The sequence below is a fragment of the Temnothorax americanus genome, unplaced genomic scaffold (assembly GCF_048541705.1).
Source record: "Temnothorax americanus isolate GAGA-0224 unplaced genomic scaffold, ASM4854170v1 Scaffold10, whole genome shotgun sequence".
Classification (NCBI taxonomy): Eukaryota; Metazoa; Arthropoda; class Insecta; order Hymenoptera; family Formicidae; genus Temnothorax; species Temnothorax americanus.
In genome coordinates this window covers 3,523,136-3,543,262 of record NW_027509231.1, presented here as the reverse complement: position 1 = coordinate 3,543,262, position 20,127 = coordinate 3,523,136, and the positions used below count along the sequence as shown (strand labels likewise).

The 20,127-nt window shown below is 45.3% G+C and overlaps 2 protein-coding genes across 4 annotated transcripts; one reads left to right on the top strand and one right to left on the bottom strand.

The window, feature by feature from the left end:
- The first annotated feature begins 64 nt into the window (after window positions 1–64).
- On the top strand, window positions 65–12,393 carry Pka-r1 (protein kinase, cAMP-dependent, regulatory subunit type 1). Of its 2 annotated transcripts, none has more exons than XM_077412487.1 (5): window positions 65–244; window positions 9,320–9,629; window positions 9,731–9,997; window positions 10,213–10,416; window positions 10,698–12,393. In XM_077412487.1, exons 1-5 carry the CDS (start codon window positions 80–82, stop codon window positions 10,868–10,870), a joined length of 1,119 nt encoding a protein of 372 aa, XP_077268613.1. In that variant the 5' UTR covers window positions 65–79; the 3' UTR covers window positions 10,871–12,393. The 2 variants fall into 2 exon arrangements, with proteins under 2 accessions (XP_077268613.1, XP_077268620.1); XM_077412494.1 differs by lacking the exon at window positions 65–244 and adding an exon at window positions 4,981–5,719.
- Window positions 12,367–19,111, bottom strand: LOC143900641 (leukocyte receptor cluster member 8). 2 transcript variants are annotated; one of them, XM_077412244.1, is made up of 6 exons: window positions 18,471–19,111; window positions 17,112–17,548; window positions 15,525–16,723; window positions 15,030–15,363; window positions 14,734–14,941; window positions 12,367–14,055 (listed from the first exon to the last, which is right to left on the bottom strand). In XM_077412244.1, the coding sequence occupies exons 1-6, from the start codon at window positions 18,638–18,640 to the stop codon at window positions 13,893–13,895; spliced, it is 2,511 nt and encodes an 836-aa protein (XP_077268370.1). In that variant the 5' UTR covers window positions 18,641–19,111; the 3' UTR covers window positions 12,367–13,892. The 2 variants fall into 2 exon arrangements, with proteins under 2 accessions (XP_077268370.1, XP_077268377.1); XM_077412251.1 differs by lacking the exon at window positions 18,471–19,111 and adding an exon at window positions 18,219–18,400.
- Between the last annotated feature and the right edge of the window lie 1,016 nt (window positions 19,112–20,127).

Here is a 20,127-nt window from a genome sequence, read left to right as displayed (position 1 = left end):
CGCGGAGCAGGCGGGGGCGTGGGGCGGTAGACGCGCCGCGAGGTATCGCCGATAAAGCGGCGCGCCGCGCATCATCAATATGGCGGCGAATCTCGAGGAGGAGCAGAGCTTACGCGAGTGCGAGGAATACGTGCAGAGACACAATATCCAACAGGTCCTGAAAGACTGTATAGTGCAACTGTGCGTGGGCCGGCCCGAGAACCCGATCTCCTTCCTGCGGGAGTACTTCCAGAAGCTGGAAAGGGTACGTAAAACCTCGCTGTCGTGCCGCGATTAACCTGACCACGGGAGAGGAAGAGAGAGAGAGAGAGAGAGAGAGAGAGAGAGAGACGGATATACGCCGCGAATTTTCACGTTCACGACTTTCCTCGGGAAAACCGACGTCGCGAGGTTATCTACGACGAGGGGCCGAGGTTTTCCGCGACATAACCTCACTCGTGTCGGAGTGCGACGACGAGACGTGACGCACGTGATCAGGGACGATCCTGGTTCTCGAAGCGTCTTCCCCATTTTCTCGAACTACATTTTTTTAAATTTTTCTCAGATTCTCGTGAGCTTTACCGATATTCCGGGTTCGTCGTGCGAAGGACGTTACTCTCGAAAGCAGTCCTCCTCGCTCTCAGTTCCCTGCACCGTGTGCGAGAAGCTGCTGCGTTTGTGTATCAAGGTTTCTCTGGTTTCTCGCTCATTGCCCGATGAATGCGCAGCGAACGCAGGAATTAATTGCGATTAGGAGATTGATTTACGCTCGGAAGAAGCGTCGTTATCGGAGCTTTACCGCTTCACTAGGTAAACATCGTAATCGGAGCGTTTTCCTCCGTCGGGGAGACGCGTCGCGTTATCTCGACGAGTTGTAGATAATTATCGCGACTCGTCGACAACGAGTCCCAGGGCTCGTTAACAGCGTTTTGCAACGCGCGAAGAAACGTTTTCGTGAGGAATATTTGGCTTGTCATTTCACGAGACTGATGATGCGTCGAGATGGGTTGATGATCGACGACAGCATCGTCGTGGGATACGTCGCGCGACAGATGCTGTCATCTGCAGCAGTCGCCTTCAACTCGTACGGTCGTCACGGCAGGTGCCCGGCGTGCCGACGTGGATGATAAATTTAAGTTGTATCGCAATGGATTCTCCGCTCTCTGCTCCTCCAAGATAATTTTCTAAACGGAGCTTCGGAGGCAAGAAAATGGCCTTAAATTAAATAACGAAACGAAATTCGCACGAGAAAGACGGAATATGTACGAAATACGTAACATCTTTTCACATCGCGAAGGAGCGAAGTGAGTATCGGCCTGAAGAAAGATTTCCGTTTAATTAACGCGATTATCCTTTCCGATGTATATTCTTCCAGGTTCGTCGTAAACGAGACTACGTCGATCAGCGTAGCTGATTTATCGGCGAGCCGTATCCTCGCTCCGGCGTGATCCTTGACGCGGTTCCTTTCCGCAGGGCCCTCCCCGCCCCCCCGAGACCTTTCGCCGCCGTTACCTTTCCCATTTAACGCTAGCGACGGGAGTAATTACGTTAAGCGGCCACCCACGCAGGCGAGGAACGCGACGCGTGTCGCTCGGAAGCGGAAATCGAAGGCTCGCGGAGCGAGCGCAAGATCGACGGCCGTCTAAAATAAGAAGATGATGCCGCGCGAACAGCTCACGCGGAATCGTCCCCGTCGAGGAGCAGCGGCCACGAGGAATCAAAGGATTTTTCTTTTGGCCCGTCGGATTGACCGAGCACGGCCGCGACATTTCGCGTTTCCCTCGCTCAGCGATATAGTGATGTTTACCAAGCCGCGCGCAGGCCGAAGGCCGCTATACCGAAGCGGGAAGCGACATACGGCGACGAGGTATTTCGCCGTTGCGAGGAGAATCGATATGAGCGAAGGGAGTTTCGTCAAGGTGACGTTTAATTCCCTTCCGCGGTGATCTCGTCGATATTAAATATATTTTTCGCGGGCGTTCGTACTCTCTTTCTCTCTCTCTCCTTCGTTTTGCTTCAAGTTTCTTGGGACATTTTCGATTACACTCATTCCTCGATTTACGCGGTAAATAATCTTTCTCCCCCTTTTACACAATACTATTTATACACAGTCAGAAAATATATCTTTCTTTGGTATTTATTGAAATTATTATATATCGAGTCGAAAAGTTTTTACTGGATTGTATTTATATTATAATACATTACGTTCAACTGTCTTTTTACATATTAGATACGTTCCGCGGAAGAAGAAATCGCGTTGCTTGAAAAAAAAAATCGCGCAAAAAAACCGTGTAAAAAGAGAGTTGGGTGTATTTTCATCTTTTTTTGGTTGACTTGTGTGTACAAGCTTATCTACACAAGCGATAACAAATTTACTTTTCTTCACTTCGTGCAAATATATATATAGAGCGAAATAAATGTGAAATAAATATTTTTACAACATATTTTCTCTTACAAATTTTTTGTACTGACTCCATTTACGCAATTCTCAACTGCGTAGAACAAATACTCCGCATAAATCGAGGGAAACGTATATCTCTTACAACGAGGAAAATAGTGCGGTAGAGCGCCAGACTCGTAATCTGAGGAACCAGGTTCGAGTCCACTAGAGCCGTGGAATGTTTTTCCGAAAGCTGCGCCCCTCCGTGCAAGATTCAGGCCCTTGTGCGGAGCAAACTGGGCTCCGTCTTTCGGAAAGAAACGTTAAGCCGTTGGTCCCAAAGGGTTAAAGTGAGAGGAGAAGGATAGTATTGGTGGTAGATTGCGAAAATCCTACGGGAATATGCAATAAATTGAGAACAGTAGGTTCACCGACAGGTTCTCTGGGATTGAGTCTGTTGTAGCCAAAATAATCCCTCTCCAATATCTTTTTAAATCCACTCTTTAATAAAGAGTCCATTCTTTTTCTATATTATACATGCTGGAAAAACCAGCCAGATTTGTCAAAAATGTATTTTGTCGGCGGAATGTCAGCAGAAATACAATCAAACTTGTTATATGACGAATGATGGCAAATTGATTGCAAAAACCGAGCGGAATCTGTCATTTCGTAACCATTTAAATGATACATCCTCTTTAAATGGTCGCAAAACGACAGGTTCTATTTCTGCCGGCAATCCGCTGCAGGTTCCATCGTGCACTGTCAAAGATCGGTAGGCAAAATGCTAGTTGGACGCGGAGGCAATTGATACCAATCTGCCGCAATATTCCGCCAATAAACTGCTAGCGTACTGTTAACATTTTGCCTAACGGGGTTGCTCCGTCTCTCTCGAACATTTGCCTGAGAATGATCGTTTCCGTTCCCACAGTGCCCCGACGTGATCTAGGAACACGCGAGGGTGTCTTCGATCGAACGTCTCTGTGTCGCGCGCGTCAGTCAACGTGACGGTGCAGCGACACAACGCGCTGACGGTGCCGTCGAGCGGAAGGCGAAGACGCGCGGCGCGGGACGGCGGATCATCGCCTCGCGTACATGTTTGCTTTCCGTGCTTGTGCCGGCGTATACACGGCAAAAAATGCTAGAGTACACGTACGAAAGAAAGAGAGAGAGAAAGGGAGAGAGAAGACTGCACATGCATATGTTGGAGAAGAAAGGAGCACGAAATCTATTCCTCGGGGGAATAGAAATCCCCCGGGAATAGTAATCCCTCGGGATCGGTAAGAGATACGACGCCTGCGGGAGAGAATAATAATCGCGAGGAAGCGGGAAAACTCATCGGGGGAAAATAGAGGGCTGAAATACGCAAACACATAGAGGAGTACGGGAGCAAAAGTTACGACGCGAGGACACAAGTAGACTGGAATAAAGGGCGCAAACAACCAACGCCGTAAAGTGTCTTCGCGATTAAACCGCGAGGAGTCCAGCGGGAGCAATTAAATTGAGGATTGGACGGAGAATCGGAAATTGCCGTCGCCCCCTGCAAAAGTTTATTTTTTCACGACCACTAATGCGAGTTCTCGAGAGCCGGACCTCTTAGGCTCAGTTTCACAAGTGTTAACCGACGTTTGTGGAACTGGACCTTATATATCTTAGAAAATTTCTCATTTAATTGAGGTAACGGTGGCACCCTTCTGTAAGAGTTTTTACCTTAAATAACCGCACGAATTTTTTGCGCAGGTTTGCGTGGTCGTAAAGCACCCTCTATAGTACTCCGGCCGCACAGGAAGGGCGTAATAAGAGAAAGCGGAAAGAAAAAGAAGGAGAACGACACCGAGGGGGGGATGAGAGGGCTTGCAATTGTGTACGCGTACATATATACGTGTTTATGTGTGTGTATGTGTGTGTGTGTGTGTGTGTGTATGTGCGATGCGCGCAAAAGGAGAGAGAAAGAGAGCGCGATATAGGGGCAGCTGATCTAAACATAGAGCACGCTCGAAATATAACGAGGCGCATCCTTACAGCCAAGGTGGAGAGAAGTAAAGAGAGAGAGAAAGAGCGCAGTTAAAAGCAGTCCACAAAAATGTGGAATGCCGCCACCGAGGGAATCCAGCCGCCACGCCGACGGGATTGTCCTCTTCCTGTGCGTCACGGCGCCGATCTTCCTCCGACGTCATCGCCAGGAACGGCGGTGACGTCGCGGCGCCTGAATTTATGACGATGAAATATTCAGAAGTGTCTCCGTTTAACGATATACCGCCGGGGGCTTGCGAAATATCACGCGAAAATCTCGGGAACCAGAGATACAAATTGACGTATCGACGAAAGTGAAGCCGGGAAGTAAGAGGCGTGAGAACGACTTTAATTTTAGCATTCGGTAACGTAACACGAAATAACGTATATTAACAATATATAATAAGAATGTATAAAAATAAGAAGGGGGAAGATGTGGAAAGGAGAGATGAGAAAAATAATCGTTATAAACAAAATCAACGCGCGCTCTTTATTTCAACTCGGTTACAGAACTAATGTCTCTAATCTCTGGCTCTTTAACTTCAGCTCCAGCTTTGGCCGCTGATAAAAACTTGTACGTAGCGGGATGGCGAAGTGGTGGGAAGTAACGGTGTCACTGAAACATGTTTCCCACACAAGTCTGCGTATTACGTCTCTCCCGCAGTTTTACGAGCCGAGGTCTTGAAAAATGCCGTCATCATCGCCGCCGCCTTCGCCGCCTCCGCCACCATTGCCGCCTCTGCCACCACCGCCGCCGCTCGCGGATCGATCCCCCGCAGCCGCTTACGTTCGCGCTTTTAACGCGAGCGGAAGACCTTACTTACCGACCACCACGAGACAGCATCTCGGCGGCACATCCATCCCGTCCAGGAATCGTCGGGCGGGCGCCGAGTCCGGCGGCAAGCGAGCGTGCAAACGTGCACCAGCAGCAGCAGCAGCAGCAGCAACGGCAGTACGCGTACCGACGCTGTCGCGCCGACGGACGTAGGGACGCGCGCGCGTGCTAGATCGCCTCCGACCTCTAATTGGATTCCGTCCGAGGCCTTATAAAATCGCGAAGCGGGCGAGAGAAGAAGGAGAAGGAGAAAGAGGCGGACGACGGCGACTACGACGAGGAGAGATCGCGCGTGTGACGACGACGGCGGTGGCGACGGCGGTCGGAGACGATCTCTTTTCTCCCGTGCGTTCGCGACAACTCGCGAGATCGCCGACCTACGACACGCGCTGCCGCGAAAAGCGGCCGTTTCATAAGTGTTAAACCGCATCAGCGGAAAGCAGAAGAACACGGGGGCAGACGGAGAGAAGGAGAGCGAAGAAACGGGAGAAGGATCGAGAGGAATGATGAATAAGGTACGAGAAAGAAAGAGAGAGGAAGAACGCCGGCCATAATCGTCCAACTTACACGCGCGTGATGATTGATCTCGAGCGATGGATCAATGTTGATCGTCGATGGAGTTTTTTGCGTTTCAATATTCCGCGTTTCCTTTTGCTCTTTGCGTCTCGGAAGAAGTTAACGATCTTTATCTACGAATTCATAATTCAGTGAAGCGAAAAAGGAAGATTTTTTCACGTGAATCGGAAGATTTCCAACTTCTAAGAAGTCAATCAATCATGTAATTGTCGGTGAACTGTATTTAGTTTTTCATCTATCGTATTATGTAGATTTCTGACAATGTGTTATTATTTCACAAAAAGTATCGAGTGATTACTCAGCAAATAAAAGTGAATTATTGAATTTATATTTCTATGAAAAAAATTATATGATTGATCGTGCAATTATATATTGTCAAAGAAAGACGTGACATTAAAAGTTATAGGTGTAAACAGTGAATATGTCAAAGAAGACTCTTTTTTTATTTGAAAAAATATTACGACAGGTATTCTTTTACATCTTCTCGCATACGGTGCGGCAGATTCTCGTAAATGGCAATGTAGTCTTTTACTATGCCGCTCGCGTTCGCATGAAAAGGATTCTTCAACGAAAAGTAATTTTCTAAGAGTATGACATTTACAGTCTTTTTACGTCGTCTTCAAATAGAAGGAGAGAAAAAAAAACAGGGCGTTTTTAAGAGGAAAGAAGATCAATGTGAGAAAAATGCTCGTTAATCAGTCGCGTATCTGATTAACGATTCTTACGGTCCAGTTATCTCGGAATGACTAATACAAACTATACAAATTACATTTTTCATATTTTAAACTGAATTTCCAAGAATTTGTTTTCTCACATATATTTGTTAATTTATTTTCTTGGTATTCCGAGTACGTTTTTTATTTTTTAAGGATATATTTTTTAGGCATCCTTGAAGTATTTCCACTTGCGCACTCCGCGAAAAAGATGTAAGCTTGAAAATACACTTGCGCCGAGATGACGAGAGTAAGATTCTCATGTGTCGGGAGTGTGCTCAAGGGTGCGCGAACGTGTGCTGTGCATGTGGGAATGTATGCGTGTAGCGCTTACGGAGCCGCGGAGTGCCGATGACTGTACACGTACACGTATATGTCATCATTGACTGGAGATTGTATAAGAGAGCGTACGTCTGTTCGTTGATTCCGATGACTTTGAGCGGAATCTAATATCGGTGCGTTATATTATATAAGTTGCGCACATAGTTATACATAGTTGTAAACATAGTTTACCTAGTTATTCATGCTCGCATGCGTCTCTCACTCCGATTATCGAACTGCATAATTTCTCCTTCGTTCCGAAGCTCATTTTTAGACGATCGATAATTCGTCAAACGTGACAAAAATTTCACGCTACAAATTTTGCGAGTCGAAGGTTTAACGCACAAAACGGAATTGCGGAATCGGAATTGTATCCACGGAATTAGAACGCGTTCTATTTTTGCGGGCCGAAAGCGAGCGCGCGCGCCAGGTATGCGTAGTAAACTGACGGATTTAATAAATGCGTGCCGCGATTCGAAGTTTCAGTTACGTACTTATGTTGTTTGTGATAGCAGTGACATAATGCGTATTTATTATATTACTGCGCGCAGATGCGGTCTGCGGTAATAATGAGCCACGCGATGGTCTCGAAGATAAGAAGACAGAATAAGACAATTTAATTACAAATCACGCGCAATCATAATCTAAATTTATAAGTAACGTATAAGTAACATATATAATGTTTTCGCTTAATTCATAATTTAGATATTGACAATTCGGCCGCATTAAATTGTAAGATCCCGTTTAGATCGCCGATTTGGATCGTCCGTAAAACGAGCTCTTAAACGTAAACAGATAAAAAACGAACGGCGGCGTTTCTGAAAAATACGATTTCATCTGGCGTATCTGTTGGATAATTCCGATAAATGGAGAGAGACAGAGAGAGAGAGAGAGAGAGAGAGAGAGAGAGAGAGAGAAGAAGAGAGAGAGTTCCGCTCTTCTATTTTTAATGCATAACAGAGGCGCATGTCGGACGCCTAGACGCGTCTTTGCGGAGACGAGCGACGTGGATTTATCGGATCAAGTTTTATGGACTCATTAGCGGAGCCGCGCTAACATCGGACGATCGTTGGTGAATCGCGATCGAGCCCCCTTCGATAATTGCCATTCATGACACCGGTGGTGTCATTGAATAATTTATCTTGAAATTGGAAACTTGAATGTCTTTCCCATTAAAAGCGCCAACGTCTGAATTAGCGTTTTAACGAAGATCCTTTTGCAGAACAAATTAATTGCAAGAAGTCGAAGTAGGATCTCGCTCTGAATCTCTAAAATCTTCCTGCATTTTCTTTCTCAGAGCGCCAGCGTCACTTCCGCGTTTCTCACGAATAACTGGCTCACAGATATGTTTCATTGTATCTTAATTTTTGCCAGAGAACTTTAATTGCGATTTGACGAAGAGATATTTTCTTTTTTAAATTTAATTATATGCCACACTTATATGTGATGCATAAATGTCGCGCTCGGAACCCGTTCCTCCCGGCTCGTAAGACCCCGAAATAGACGCACGATCGTGATGGCTCCTCGTATGCGAGTAACGTTAGCGTGCGCCGGCATATTATCATGGCAATTAAAGGGGGAGAATTGCGAATTGCGCTGATTTGAATATACTCGTTAGCGCGATGCACCACGCCGACGAGGAGGTGCTCGCCACGAAGAGAGACGGCGCGTTCGTGCGTGAAAACGCCAACTGACCTATGGCATTATTCGCTTACCTCTCTCTCTCACCCCGGCGGTGTGCATCGTGTACATAAGCGACGGTAATACGAGGTTTTATCTAAAGACCTACATAATTTATAATTTAACGGTAATTATATGCGTGATAGACGCCGCGGGCGAGGCGGAGAGCCCGGCCGCGAGGGTCGCGCGTGGTTAATGAATTATTAATTTGCGTTCCGCCCTTATTTTTTTAAAGCAATTTTTGTGTGCTCGTCCGAAACCCGAATGCGCATCAACACATGATGACCTTAACGCGTCGCTCTATTTTTCGTGACGGGGACAGACATCGATAATTAGTCGCAAAAAATTAATTAAAAAGGAGAATACTTGTATTTCAGCGTGGAGAATTTTTAAAGGTAGCGAACGTGTTAATTTATTGTGCATTCTGCACTGCCAAGATAGCTTTCTATATTATTTATCAAGCCAATCGATAACCGATTCTCGTAAGAATATGTTATGTCGTTTTTTCCTTCTGTATTAATTATGACCGAGGAGTTTCCCTTTTCATCGTTGATCCGTTTGGACTGAAAAACCGATTCAATTAATTACACCAGAAAAAATGGGAATAGGTAGACCGATAATATGTCAAATGTAATTGTTGTTATTTTGTAAGAATGTTTTCTACGTCGTATTATCGTGGAATTGAGTGACAGTGCACGATGTATGTAATAATACAATTTTTAATCTTATCACTCGAAGAATAACCGTAATCTACATTGACATTTTAGTTAAGGATCTCTCTCGTCTATCATAGTCGACTAACACTTTATCTTCGTTCGCGTACAGGAACAGGCTCACGATGCCAAGCAACAGATCGCCACGAGTCCCGAGGACACGGAGGACATGCCCGCGGGACAGCAGGGCCCGCAGGTGCCGCGGCGGCGGGGCGGAATCTCAGCGGAGCCGGTCTCCGAGGAGGATGCCACCAGCTACGTGAAGAAGGTCGTACCTAAGGACTACAAAACCATGGCTGCCCTGAGCAAGGCCATCGCCAAGAACGTGCTGTTCGCGCACCTGGACGAGAACGAGCGCTCCGACATATTCGACGCGATGTTCCCGGTGACCTTCCTGCCCGGCGAGGCGATCATTCGTCAAGGTGCGTGATCGCTGATCGAGCGCACTTGTCTTGCGCTTCTATCCTCTGCTTTGGTTTGTTATCAATTCTCCGATTGAACGAGCGCTATGTATTTTCCCCAGGTGACGAGGGTGACAACTTCTACGTGATCGATCAAGGAGAAGTCGAAATATTCGTTAATGGCGAGCTGGCGACGACGATCGGCGAGGGTGGAAGTTTCGGCGAACTCGCGTTAATCTACGGAACTCCGCGCGCCGCCACGGTCAGAGCGAAAACCGACGTGAAGCTCTGGGGCATCGACAGGGACTCCTACCGCAGAATTCTCATGGGGTCCACTATAAGGAAAAGGAAAATGTACGAGGAGTTCTTATCCAGGGTCTCAATATTGGGTGAGTTCGCTCGGAATCTTGATTCCCTGGAGCATTACTGCTCCACTTTTCGCTCGTATAAATCAATCGTAATATCTTTTATCAAAATTCTGAGAATAACAGTCTTGTTACTCTATACACAAAGTTGAAGTGATCCTTGTAAGATTTATGAGACTGTTAGAATAGATAGGGAGATAAAATGGGAAGGACTGTGATATTTACGACGCACTTTGCAGAATCCTTGGATAAATGGGAGAGACTCACAGTGGCAGACGCTCTGGAGCCGGTAGCGTTCGACGACGGTGAAACGATAGTCCGACAGGGCGAACCGGGCGAAGATTTTTATATAATCGTCGAGGGTACGGCGGTGGTCCTTCAGCAACGTTCGGAAGGGGACGAACCCGCGGAGGTCGGCCGTTTAGGGCCATCGGATTATTTCGGTAATACTCGGAGTAATAATTTTCATTTATTACAAAATAGAGAAGCTAGCATGTCTTATACAGTTGTCTTATTAGCAAGATAATACCTAATATTTCAGAAAAGCATTAGATATTATAAATTTTTACTAATAGCTAATGATGACGTTAAAACAATCTAATCATTAATTTAATTCCTCAATTAATTCTCAGTGAAACTTAATTTTATGTTGCGCAATTAATTTGGCGCGAAAGAGGATTGGAAGAGCTCGTTCAACGACGGGAACTTTTTTTTTCTGATACAGGGGAAATAGCGCTACTGCTGGACAGGCCCCGAGCGGCGACCGTGGTGGCCAGGGGTCCGTTGAAGTGTGTGAAACTGGATCGGGCGCGGTTCGAGCGGGTCTTAGGTCCGTGCGCCGACATTCTGAAACGCAACATCACCCAGTATAACAGCTTCGTGTCCCTCTCCGTTTAAACGGACACCATCTGCATCCTCCCTCCTCTTTCCTCTCCAAACCCGTCATCGCAGTCAACGCTGCCGAATCATCCCCGAATTCATTTCCACCGAGGGCTACATTATTTCGCCGTACCATAGTTAAATCTTTTTTTTATTTGATTAATATTTATATATAAGTGAATTAATGTATTACGTTAGCTATCAATCAGATGTGACACGCATACACACACACACGCACACACACAAAATCATACATAGACGGAATCGTTAGAGAGACGCTGTTAATATATTTACCGTAAGGCTATTTACGCACTGTGTAGCTCGCGACTCGATGCCGACGCGCACGCGAATTTATATTGACGTTGATCTTTTCCGCGCGATCTGTTCCTACTCGTGTGAGATTCTCAAGTGCGCGAGAAATTATTAATCCGTTAACGTCTGACCTTTTTCGAGGGGCTGAGAATCTATTTTTAAAACAGAAATTTATCGAATCTGAAAAAAAAACCGCGAAGCGCCGGATACTAGCGGTGAGTTATAGAGGACAGGTTTCTTATTTGCGAGACCATGTCCCTTTTCGCTTGAGGACGCTAACGGGTTAATCCGGTTAATGGCACGTTGCATACATCTCGAGAGCATTGTAGAGATTTTTGATCGAAGCTGAACGTGTGTCCCGACGTGGTTTTTGGAACCGCATCCCGACATGAGGTCTACGTCGAAGACCCAGACGCTTAGCTCGTGTTACTACATTAAACGTGATCGAACCACGTTAAATTATTCGAAAGCCATTTTCAAGGCTTCTATTACATCAGAAGCGAAAAAAATCGTACAAATTGCCGCTCCTGTTTGATGGAATAAGATTGGTAAAATATCCCGAAAAGTCTGTAACGATGAATAATTCAATCTACATGTATATTTTAAATTTTGCATGGAAATGGATCTCAATTAAACTAAGTAGCTTTTAATTTGCGAACCAAAGTCTTTAACGAATTTCACAAGCCTATTCTGTCGAGTAGAAGTAGCGATAAAAAAAAGAACTGGCTTCTTTCATTGCAAACATATTGTATAAAACACGTACGAGTGTGTGTTACGCTTCTGATGTAATCCGATACCGATGTAGCTACAGTGACGAGCCAGGAGCCGTAAATATTATCCAGCAGTGAAAGAATCGGCGTTGAAAGTGACGTTTTCTCGTTTACTGTTATATACTTTAAATGTTCTATGTTGTCTCATGGATTGTTAAATTATTTAACATTTAAATTATTTTATCTACCGATTGCGCGAATCGGTATATATAGATATATATATACATAATTAGCAACGACAACGTAAATGTCGGTCGCGATTTGCAATTGAGGACGCCGAGAAGCCCGTTGACCGTGGTATTTATTATTAAGTGAAGCATCGTCGAGGCGAAGTCGAGGCAAAACGAGTCGCAATCTATGTCTCCTCTAAAAAAAAAGTGCGCTAGGTTTATAGTACGACAAGCGAGACAAAAAAAATGAGGTACAACGTCAGAAAATTAAATAATTTATTATGCACAACATCGTATTCGGATCAAGTATGGTACAATGAAATCATTTTCCCTCTCCGAATCCGTTTAATGCGGCTGATGCACATTCCATGCGCGCGCGCGAGCGAGCGAGTGGACGAACGTACGTGCGCGAATGTGAGAGAAAACGGGAGGACCTCGACCACCTAGGGAATCCAACGAGAAATAGGGGGGGGGGATTCTAACGTCGAGAGGAGCATCATCGCGTCGCGCGCGGCGCATAGACACTTATTAAAATTAATTACAAGGATCACTCGGCACACGATGAGAAGAACCGATGGTGATGCGCCCACTCGTCGCGCGAGGTATGCAGTGAAGATGGTCCTTCCCCCTTGATCTTCGGTCTTCTGTCTTCGTCCCCAAACCCAGACGTCTTCGGATGTGGTTCATCCACGAGTAACGATGTTCCCGGAGAAAAACGATCCTGCCACTTCTTCTTCCTTCTTCCCTCCGCCTGATCTACCCCGGCTTTTCTCCCGGGCTTGTCCGGGAAATGACACTTTGTCGCGACCAGGAACGCTCTGTTCATCATTGATCGAGAAGATAGTCTCTCGAGTACAAGCGGCATAACGTATAGTCACCGCCAGTGTCCTCTCAAACGCGACTCATGTCTCCGAATTCGTGAAACGAAATCCTTTATCCGCGTTCTCTTCGAAGAACTCCTCCCCTCGAAGCGGGTTGTTTTTCATGTAGTAATACTTAAAAGAACACTTGGAAAATCGATCGAGCACCGTGGCAGTGAAGCGTTCATGCGCGTCACGCTACGAACGATTGAAAAGGAGAGAGCGGTCGTCTGGTCGACGAATCGTCCCGAGTTGAGAACTAACGAAAGATGAGCTTTTTTTTTCTATTGCACGAAGACCACAGATTATACCGTTTGCGTTGTGAATATGATCCTCGATGATATAACGAGCTTTTTTCTCATCTAATTTTTTGTTTAGTGAGGTAGCGCCGAATGAACGGAAACGACCATCCGTCCGGATTTTTGTATAATTTCCAGAGATCCCCGTATATACGTCCTCTTGCGATTATGTACAATTGTGCGCGGGGGAACCGAACGAGGGAGCGTGTATGTACAAATTCACAGTCGAAGCTGTAGTCGAAGTCCCAAGCTTTCGATTTTGCACCCGACGGTGGATAAAACTGTGCGCCGTGGGATGATGATCTGAAGATCGTTTTGCAAGAGGTAGAGCCAGCACACACGGGGGCTTCCGAGAGCGAGGGAAATTTACGGAAACATGCGTAACCCCAGCGGAATGGAATATCTATCTGAATATGTATATATGCATATGAGTCACACAAGCGCACATATGCCGAAAACATATGCATATACACGTAGTACGACACACATGAGATTTATGCATGTACGCGTGTGTATATGTATGTGTATATATATGCGTGTATATGTGTGTGTGGCCCTTCTTTCTCGCATGTAAAAATATCTGCCGCCACAAGGGGTAAAGGTAGGACAGTAGAGTATAACGTTGCCTTCTACCAACCACCTAGACTACCACTGCTTGCCTTGCAGTCGATTTGCTGTCGAGCGAGATCAGCGTAAACCAAGCCGAACTCGCTGACAAATTCATAAAACTTGTCCAAAGAATCAAAGGCCAATTCCGCTACGACGAAATGAACCGCCAAATTTTGCCGGTAGCTAAACAGCAGAAGAAATGCAAACGTTAGATAATGGCCGCATACGGTGATATGGTAGTGAATATACATAAAACAGAAAAAAAACAATTAAATATGCAATTAACTTTCGGCTACGACGTCCTGTAACAGAAATCTGCAATTATAGTACACGTGATCCATGTTTCTTCATGAAGGTATCATTTGTTAAAAACATGACGCTGGAATTGGATTAGATATTTAGAGAAATCAACTCGATAAAAGTATACCGATTGAATTTCGATATACTTTTTTAATTATTATGATAAATCATAATTCAGAAAAGAATTTCTGTTTAGAAAATAAATGCAATAATACCGAGAAAAAACGTATAAAACGTATGCTTGCATTTACTAATAAAAACAAGCTGTTCTCCGAATCACCTGAGAATGAAATTTCTGTCTAAAAAATCAATTAAGGGATTGTACACTTACTATTACATTATTTTCATGAGAAAAGAATAGCATATGTTGTGATTTTATACGGAATTATTATCCAAAATTGAACAAAATTTGAAAGCAAAATTGAACTTATTAGTTAAAATCAATACAAATTACTTTTACCAATGAAAAAAGTATACAAGTGAAAAGCACAATATTTCAACATTAAAGATTAAATTTAAACACATATCTACATAATAGTAACAGTAAGATTTAATACGTACGACTTTATCATGAATTTCAACGCCTTCTTTCGCTCTCTCGCGACAAACCAGTCCATCAAGAAGGCGGACATACGCGGCGCCGTCCTATACAGTGTGAAAAAAGCATGGAAGTTACCCAACCACCAAGCCGATCGTATTTTCAATGCATGCTGTATGCACTCGTCGTTTTTATCTTCTGCCGAAAGTGCCGCTAAAATTGTCGTTAAATCTGAAATCAAAAACATCGCAAAATATTCTAATGGATGTAATTTCGGACAAATATTGGATTCTCCCGCGTTGTTAACTCCGTTACCAACCTTGAGTATTTTTCGTGAAGATGTAATAGAGAATCCGATACGCAATGAATTCGCATCGATTCTCACCATCGAGATCCTGATACAGCATTTTCAGCTGTGTCTGACACTGATTGAATTCCTCGTGATCACCGCGTTCTAAAGCTACACGAGCGTGGGTTTCGTATACATGAACTGTAAACGCGTCCCTGATACCTTGCACGGTAAGATCTTGCCGGATGGATTTTAATTGGTCGCAAGCATATCTGTAGTCCTGATCGGCCAGCCAACGTTTCTTGACATGAGCCAAAGAATTTTGAAGTACACTTACCGGTCGAACTGCAGAAGGGGCAGGAGCCTGCAACGATATTATATAATTTTGTCAGAGTGTATAAACGCGAGTTACATCACTGCGATAAAATAATTTTCATCTAAAATTGTATATAGTAAGATACTTTATGTTTTCTTAATTATAGATGAGAGATATTTTAAATGTTTAAATTTTGAATGTCCACGTACCGACGTGAGACGCAAGTAAGGCTTCTCTAGATCCTTGCACGTGCCAACGATGTGGAGCCCGGTAAAGTCGAAATCCGTGTTCGGGTCATCTCTGATAATGACGCTGCTGACGACCGTCCTGGAAATGCCGCCGTTGAATCTGGCGGCGCGCTGCTGCAGCTTCTCCTTGGTTCCCAGCTCGTCCGCGTTGCCTGTAGCTAAACCAAACTCGGAATAGAAATGCGATTTAGCCTGCTTATTCTTCTTGGACTTCTTGTTGCCGTGATTCGCCTTGTTGTTGCGCGCGGATTTTTTCACTTTGGGCGCCTTGTAATCGTGCTCCCGATCGCTAATGTTCGACGACGAGGACGTGCTGCGCCTGTTGTACCTGCGCGACGGCGGGCTACGCGTACGCGAACGCGTCGACCTCGACCTCGAGCGTGAGCGCGACCGCGACCGCGAACGGGATCGCGACCTCGATTTGGATCTGGATCTTGACCTCGACCTCGACCTCGTCCTCGACCGCCTGCTGTGTGTCACAGAGAGACGCGCGCCAAGCCGAGCCCCGAGTGAGCTGGAGAGGCCGGGCTTGCGCAGGCCTCCCTGTGCATTGACCAGTGGGCTCGCCAGAGGATTCGCCAGCTTTAACGCCGGCTTCGAAGGCTTGATCGTCATGGTCATACGTTCGCTGTGGATGCTGGGCAGAGGTTCCTTATCCCAGTCCTTCACCCAGAGCGAGCCGTCGTTCGCGGCGCGGGTGATTTTGCCCTTCAATATAATCTCAACCTGATCCTTATCGACCGCCGTCTTACACTTCTCGTAGCATCGGTTCACATAATTCTTCAAACTGTCGGGCCAGTCTCCGACTGGGCTGTGGGCAATGGTGGGAACAGTACCGGTACTGGAAGCCGCGTTGCTGACAGCCGTGGTGACCGGCACGACAGGATTAGGGGGCTCCTCGCTTGGCGGCGGAGGAGCCGCCATTTCGGATTGCGCGGGAGGTAGCGGTGGTAGTTCCGCGGACTTTGCGTTAGGTCCATTCGGCATGAAGGGCCCGGTAGTCGGAGTATTTCCCTGAAAGCTATTGTTGAATTGAGCTGCTAAATTTTTGTTCCGCTTACGCTTTTTCTTCGCGGCGCCGCTATTGCCGGATGGCGTGTATCCAAGACCCGTTTTCTTGTTAGGTAAGTTGAAACGGATTGTATTCTGACCATTATATTCTGTAAAGAATTTTAATACTGTTTTAGAGCTACACATTCAAACTATATATAGCTGATGGGCGAAGTACACCCACGGCAACAGTAAATATTGACGAGTTAAATCATACACTAATGTAAACAAACTTTCAAAACAAAAAAGGAACGGTGAACAGTGAAAAAATATTCTTCGTTAGTTTTTATATATCCAGATTTTTTCAAAGTATTCTCTTATGAAAATCCATAGCGTTATTTTTATTACTAATTGTAAAAAATTAGTGTATTACATATAATATGAAACATGTAACTTTTAATAATAAAATTACTTAACGACGTGCATCGATTTTTCCTCTTGTTGCAACAGCAATTCTTCGCCCATCTGTTTCTAACAAAAAATATAAGCGATACTTACGAGAAGTTTCATTATGCATTCCATTCCAGTTATAAGGGAATGAATTGTACATCAATCCTGAATAAGCCATCGACTGTTGCTGTACATGATTGTTATGTTGTTGATTAGGTTGAACTGCTGGTGGTGGACCTGGCGGCAATGGTGGAAGATCAGATTCATCATCCAGAGGCATTGGAGTACCAGGTATAGGAGGTTGTTGATGTAACTGCTGCTTCGTCTGATTATTTCCCTGCTGCTGCTGTTGCTGTTGTTGCTGCTGCTGCTGCTGCTGCTGCTGCTGCTGCTGCTGCTGCTGTTGCTGCTGCTGTTGGTGCTGTTGATGCTGTTGCATCTGTTGAGGATTAAAAGTCTGACCGTATCCTGGCATCATGTGATAATAGTTAAACATCTGTCCTTGATGCGGCACACCTTGACCGTATCCTTGGCCGTACATTTGGCTGCAAGAAGAGATTGCAAAAATCAGTATTCGCGAACTTCATTTTATAACAATCCCGTAATATTGGCAGATAATTTTGTTCTAAATATTATCAAATACAGAAAATTACTGCAAGTCCAAATAGCCCGTCCGTGTTCTTTTTCGAAAAACTTACCGAACTGGTATACACAAATGCAATAAGTTAGACAATTGGAGTGTGAAACAAAAGGTCTATTTTTTATTGCTGCACTGCTGAACTAGTGCACACTGGTGCAGCAATTTGGAGTGAAACAAAACATACTCGTCTCACTCTAACTTATTGCGCTCGGTGCACCATTTCAGAAAGTTTTCCGAAAAAGAACAAACCTAGCACGACGAAAAAGTAATCATTATCGAAATGTATCAACGATACATCAATAATGTCAGCAACATTAAAACCAATTAAAGCGAAATCTCGACTCGCGTTCATACGAAGAATTAGGTCACGACAAACGTCGCTCGCGCATGTACAAGACGTCCTCTCGGAATCTGCCTCGTTAATACGACACTCGTACTCTTGAAGGGACAAGTATCCCACTGACAAATCTCACTCGATTAAAGTCTCGTCTAAAAAGAGAGAGGATCAGATACAAGCTAAGCTCGAACTTCGTGTATGACGCGATCTCGACATGAATCATCCCGCACATACATACATATACGGACGGACGCGCATATCAGGCCTCTCGCGTTACGTTCGTCGAACGAGCAACTTCGGCGAATCCAACTCCAGATTATAAAAGCGAGATCGTATATCGCGATCGCGAAAGTGAAGCTGCGAGAGAGTCTGGCGGGCGTAAATCCGACTACGAGACACTACGAGCAACTTCGAGAGGCCGTCACGCCACCGAAATGGCCGACTCCATTGTTCCTCGTTGACATATCGTTACTCCGACGCCGCGACTCACCCTGGGTACGGTGGGAACATATTGTGCATATTGTTCGGCGGGTACTGCCACGCCATATTCGCCATCGGACCCGCTCCGATCGGCGGTTGCTGCTGCTGCTGCTGTTGCTGCGAATGAAACGGCTGCTGCTGTTGCTGCTTCTTCTGCGACAACGCCTCGCCTTCTGACATACCGTGGAATAAAAAATATCAGAATCGCTGGGAGAGATGGCCGCCTGCCTCCCCCTCCCTACTCGTGGCGCGTCGCGGATCCGTGGGTCGCGAATCGCGATTTCGCGTCGCGTCGAGCAGCCGCGCGAGTAGAGCCGCGGGCGTGCGCGCGTACTCGATATCCGGAGCGGAAAGACAAAAATGGGAAAAGAGAAATCAACGGAGAGAATTCACTTGGGAAATAACCCGTCCAACTTCCGCGTTCGCCTGTCTCGGTTGCTCTCGTGCCCGCCGAGTCTCGCCGTCTCTCGGGTCTCGGAGTCTCGGGCACGCTTCTACATAGCACGACAGCTCGCGCGAGGACACGACATAAGACAAGAGTAGCGACACGCGACACTCGGGATCGCGTGGAGCGTGGAGTACGCGGAACACGAAGGCAAATGGCCGGAACGGAACGGAAAACGGAACTCCGGTCCGGTTATTCTGGTTCGCGCAGCCGAGGAAAACGACGCACTTCAGGCCGCGCGCCGGCGCGCCATCTCGCGCTCTTGTCTTGCACTTTCAAACGACGCGTAGCCACTTTCAAATGCGCTTTCAAACGATCGCGACATAGGGCCGGTATCACAGTCTCCGATTAACGTGATTCTCCCTAGATTCTCCGATTAAACTCACTCTTCGTCTCTTTCTAGAGGGATTGTTAGAAAGAGATGGCAGAGTGAGTTTAATCGGAGAATCACGTTAATCGGAGACTGTGATACCGGCCCATAGATATGAAATATATTTTGTAATATTTGGGTTTGATTACTATATCCGGCAAGTTTATTATCACAGACCTTAATTAACCTGGAGATGGGCGCCTAATTTCTTTTTTCTTTTACATATATATATATATAATTAATAACAATAACTTTTAATTATGGTGTAAAAGTCATCCCAGGTGACTATATATATATATATATACCTATATTAAAAGTTATTGTTATTAATTATATATTTTTTATTTTTTTTATAATTTGTTAGTGTTTGAGGGTAATATAGATTCAATTAACATTTTCTGAAAAAAGTAAGAAGAAATTAAAAAATATAAAAAAAAACGAAAGAAGCACGTTAAAACTTTAACTGTGACGTAGCTTTATTTTTTCGATACTGCACGGGGATGATTTTTATATTTTGAATATATGCGCCAATTTCGATCGCGTAAGCTCCTGCGAAATCGTGGCCTCCTGATACCGCGAACGCCGAACAGTCACAAAATTCGAACTCGTAACTTACTTCAGTCGGATCCTCCGAGAGGCGCGAATTTCGAATCAATATCGAATCGCGACAACCTCTTGTTGAGGCATGTTTTCCTGATAACTTTGACGATTTTTCGCGAAATGCAGAGCCGAACTCCCAGTATTCATAGTCAGATCTTATATTTAAGACAGTCTCAAGTACAATCTTGAGGTGTTATGAACCAATCACAGAGCCGTATTAGCGGCATCTTAAGACATTACTTGAGATGGTCT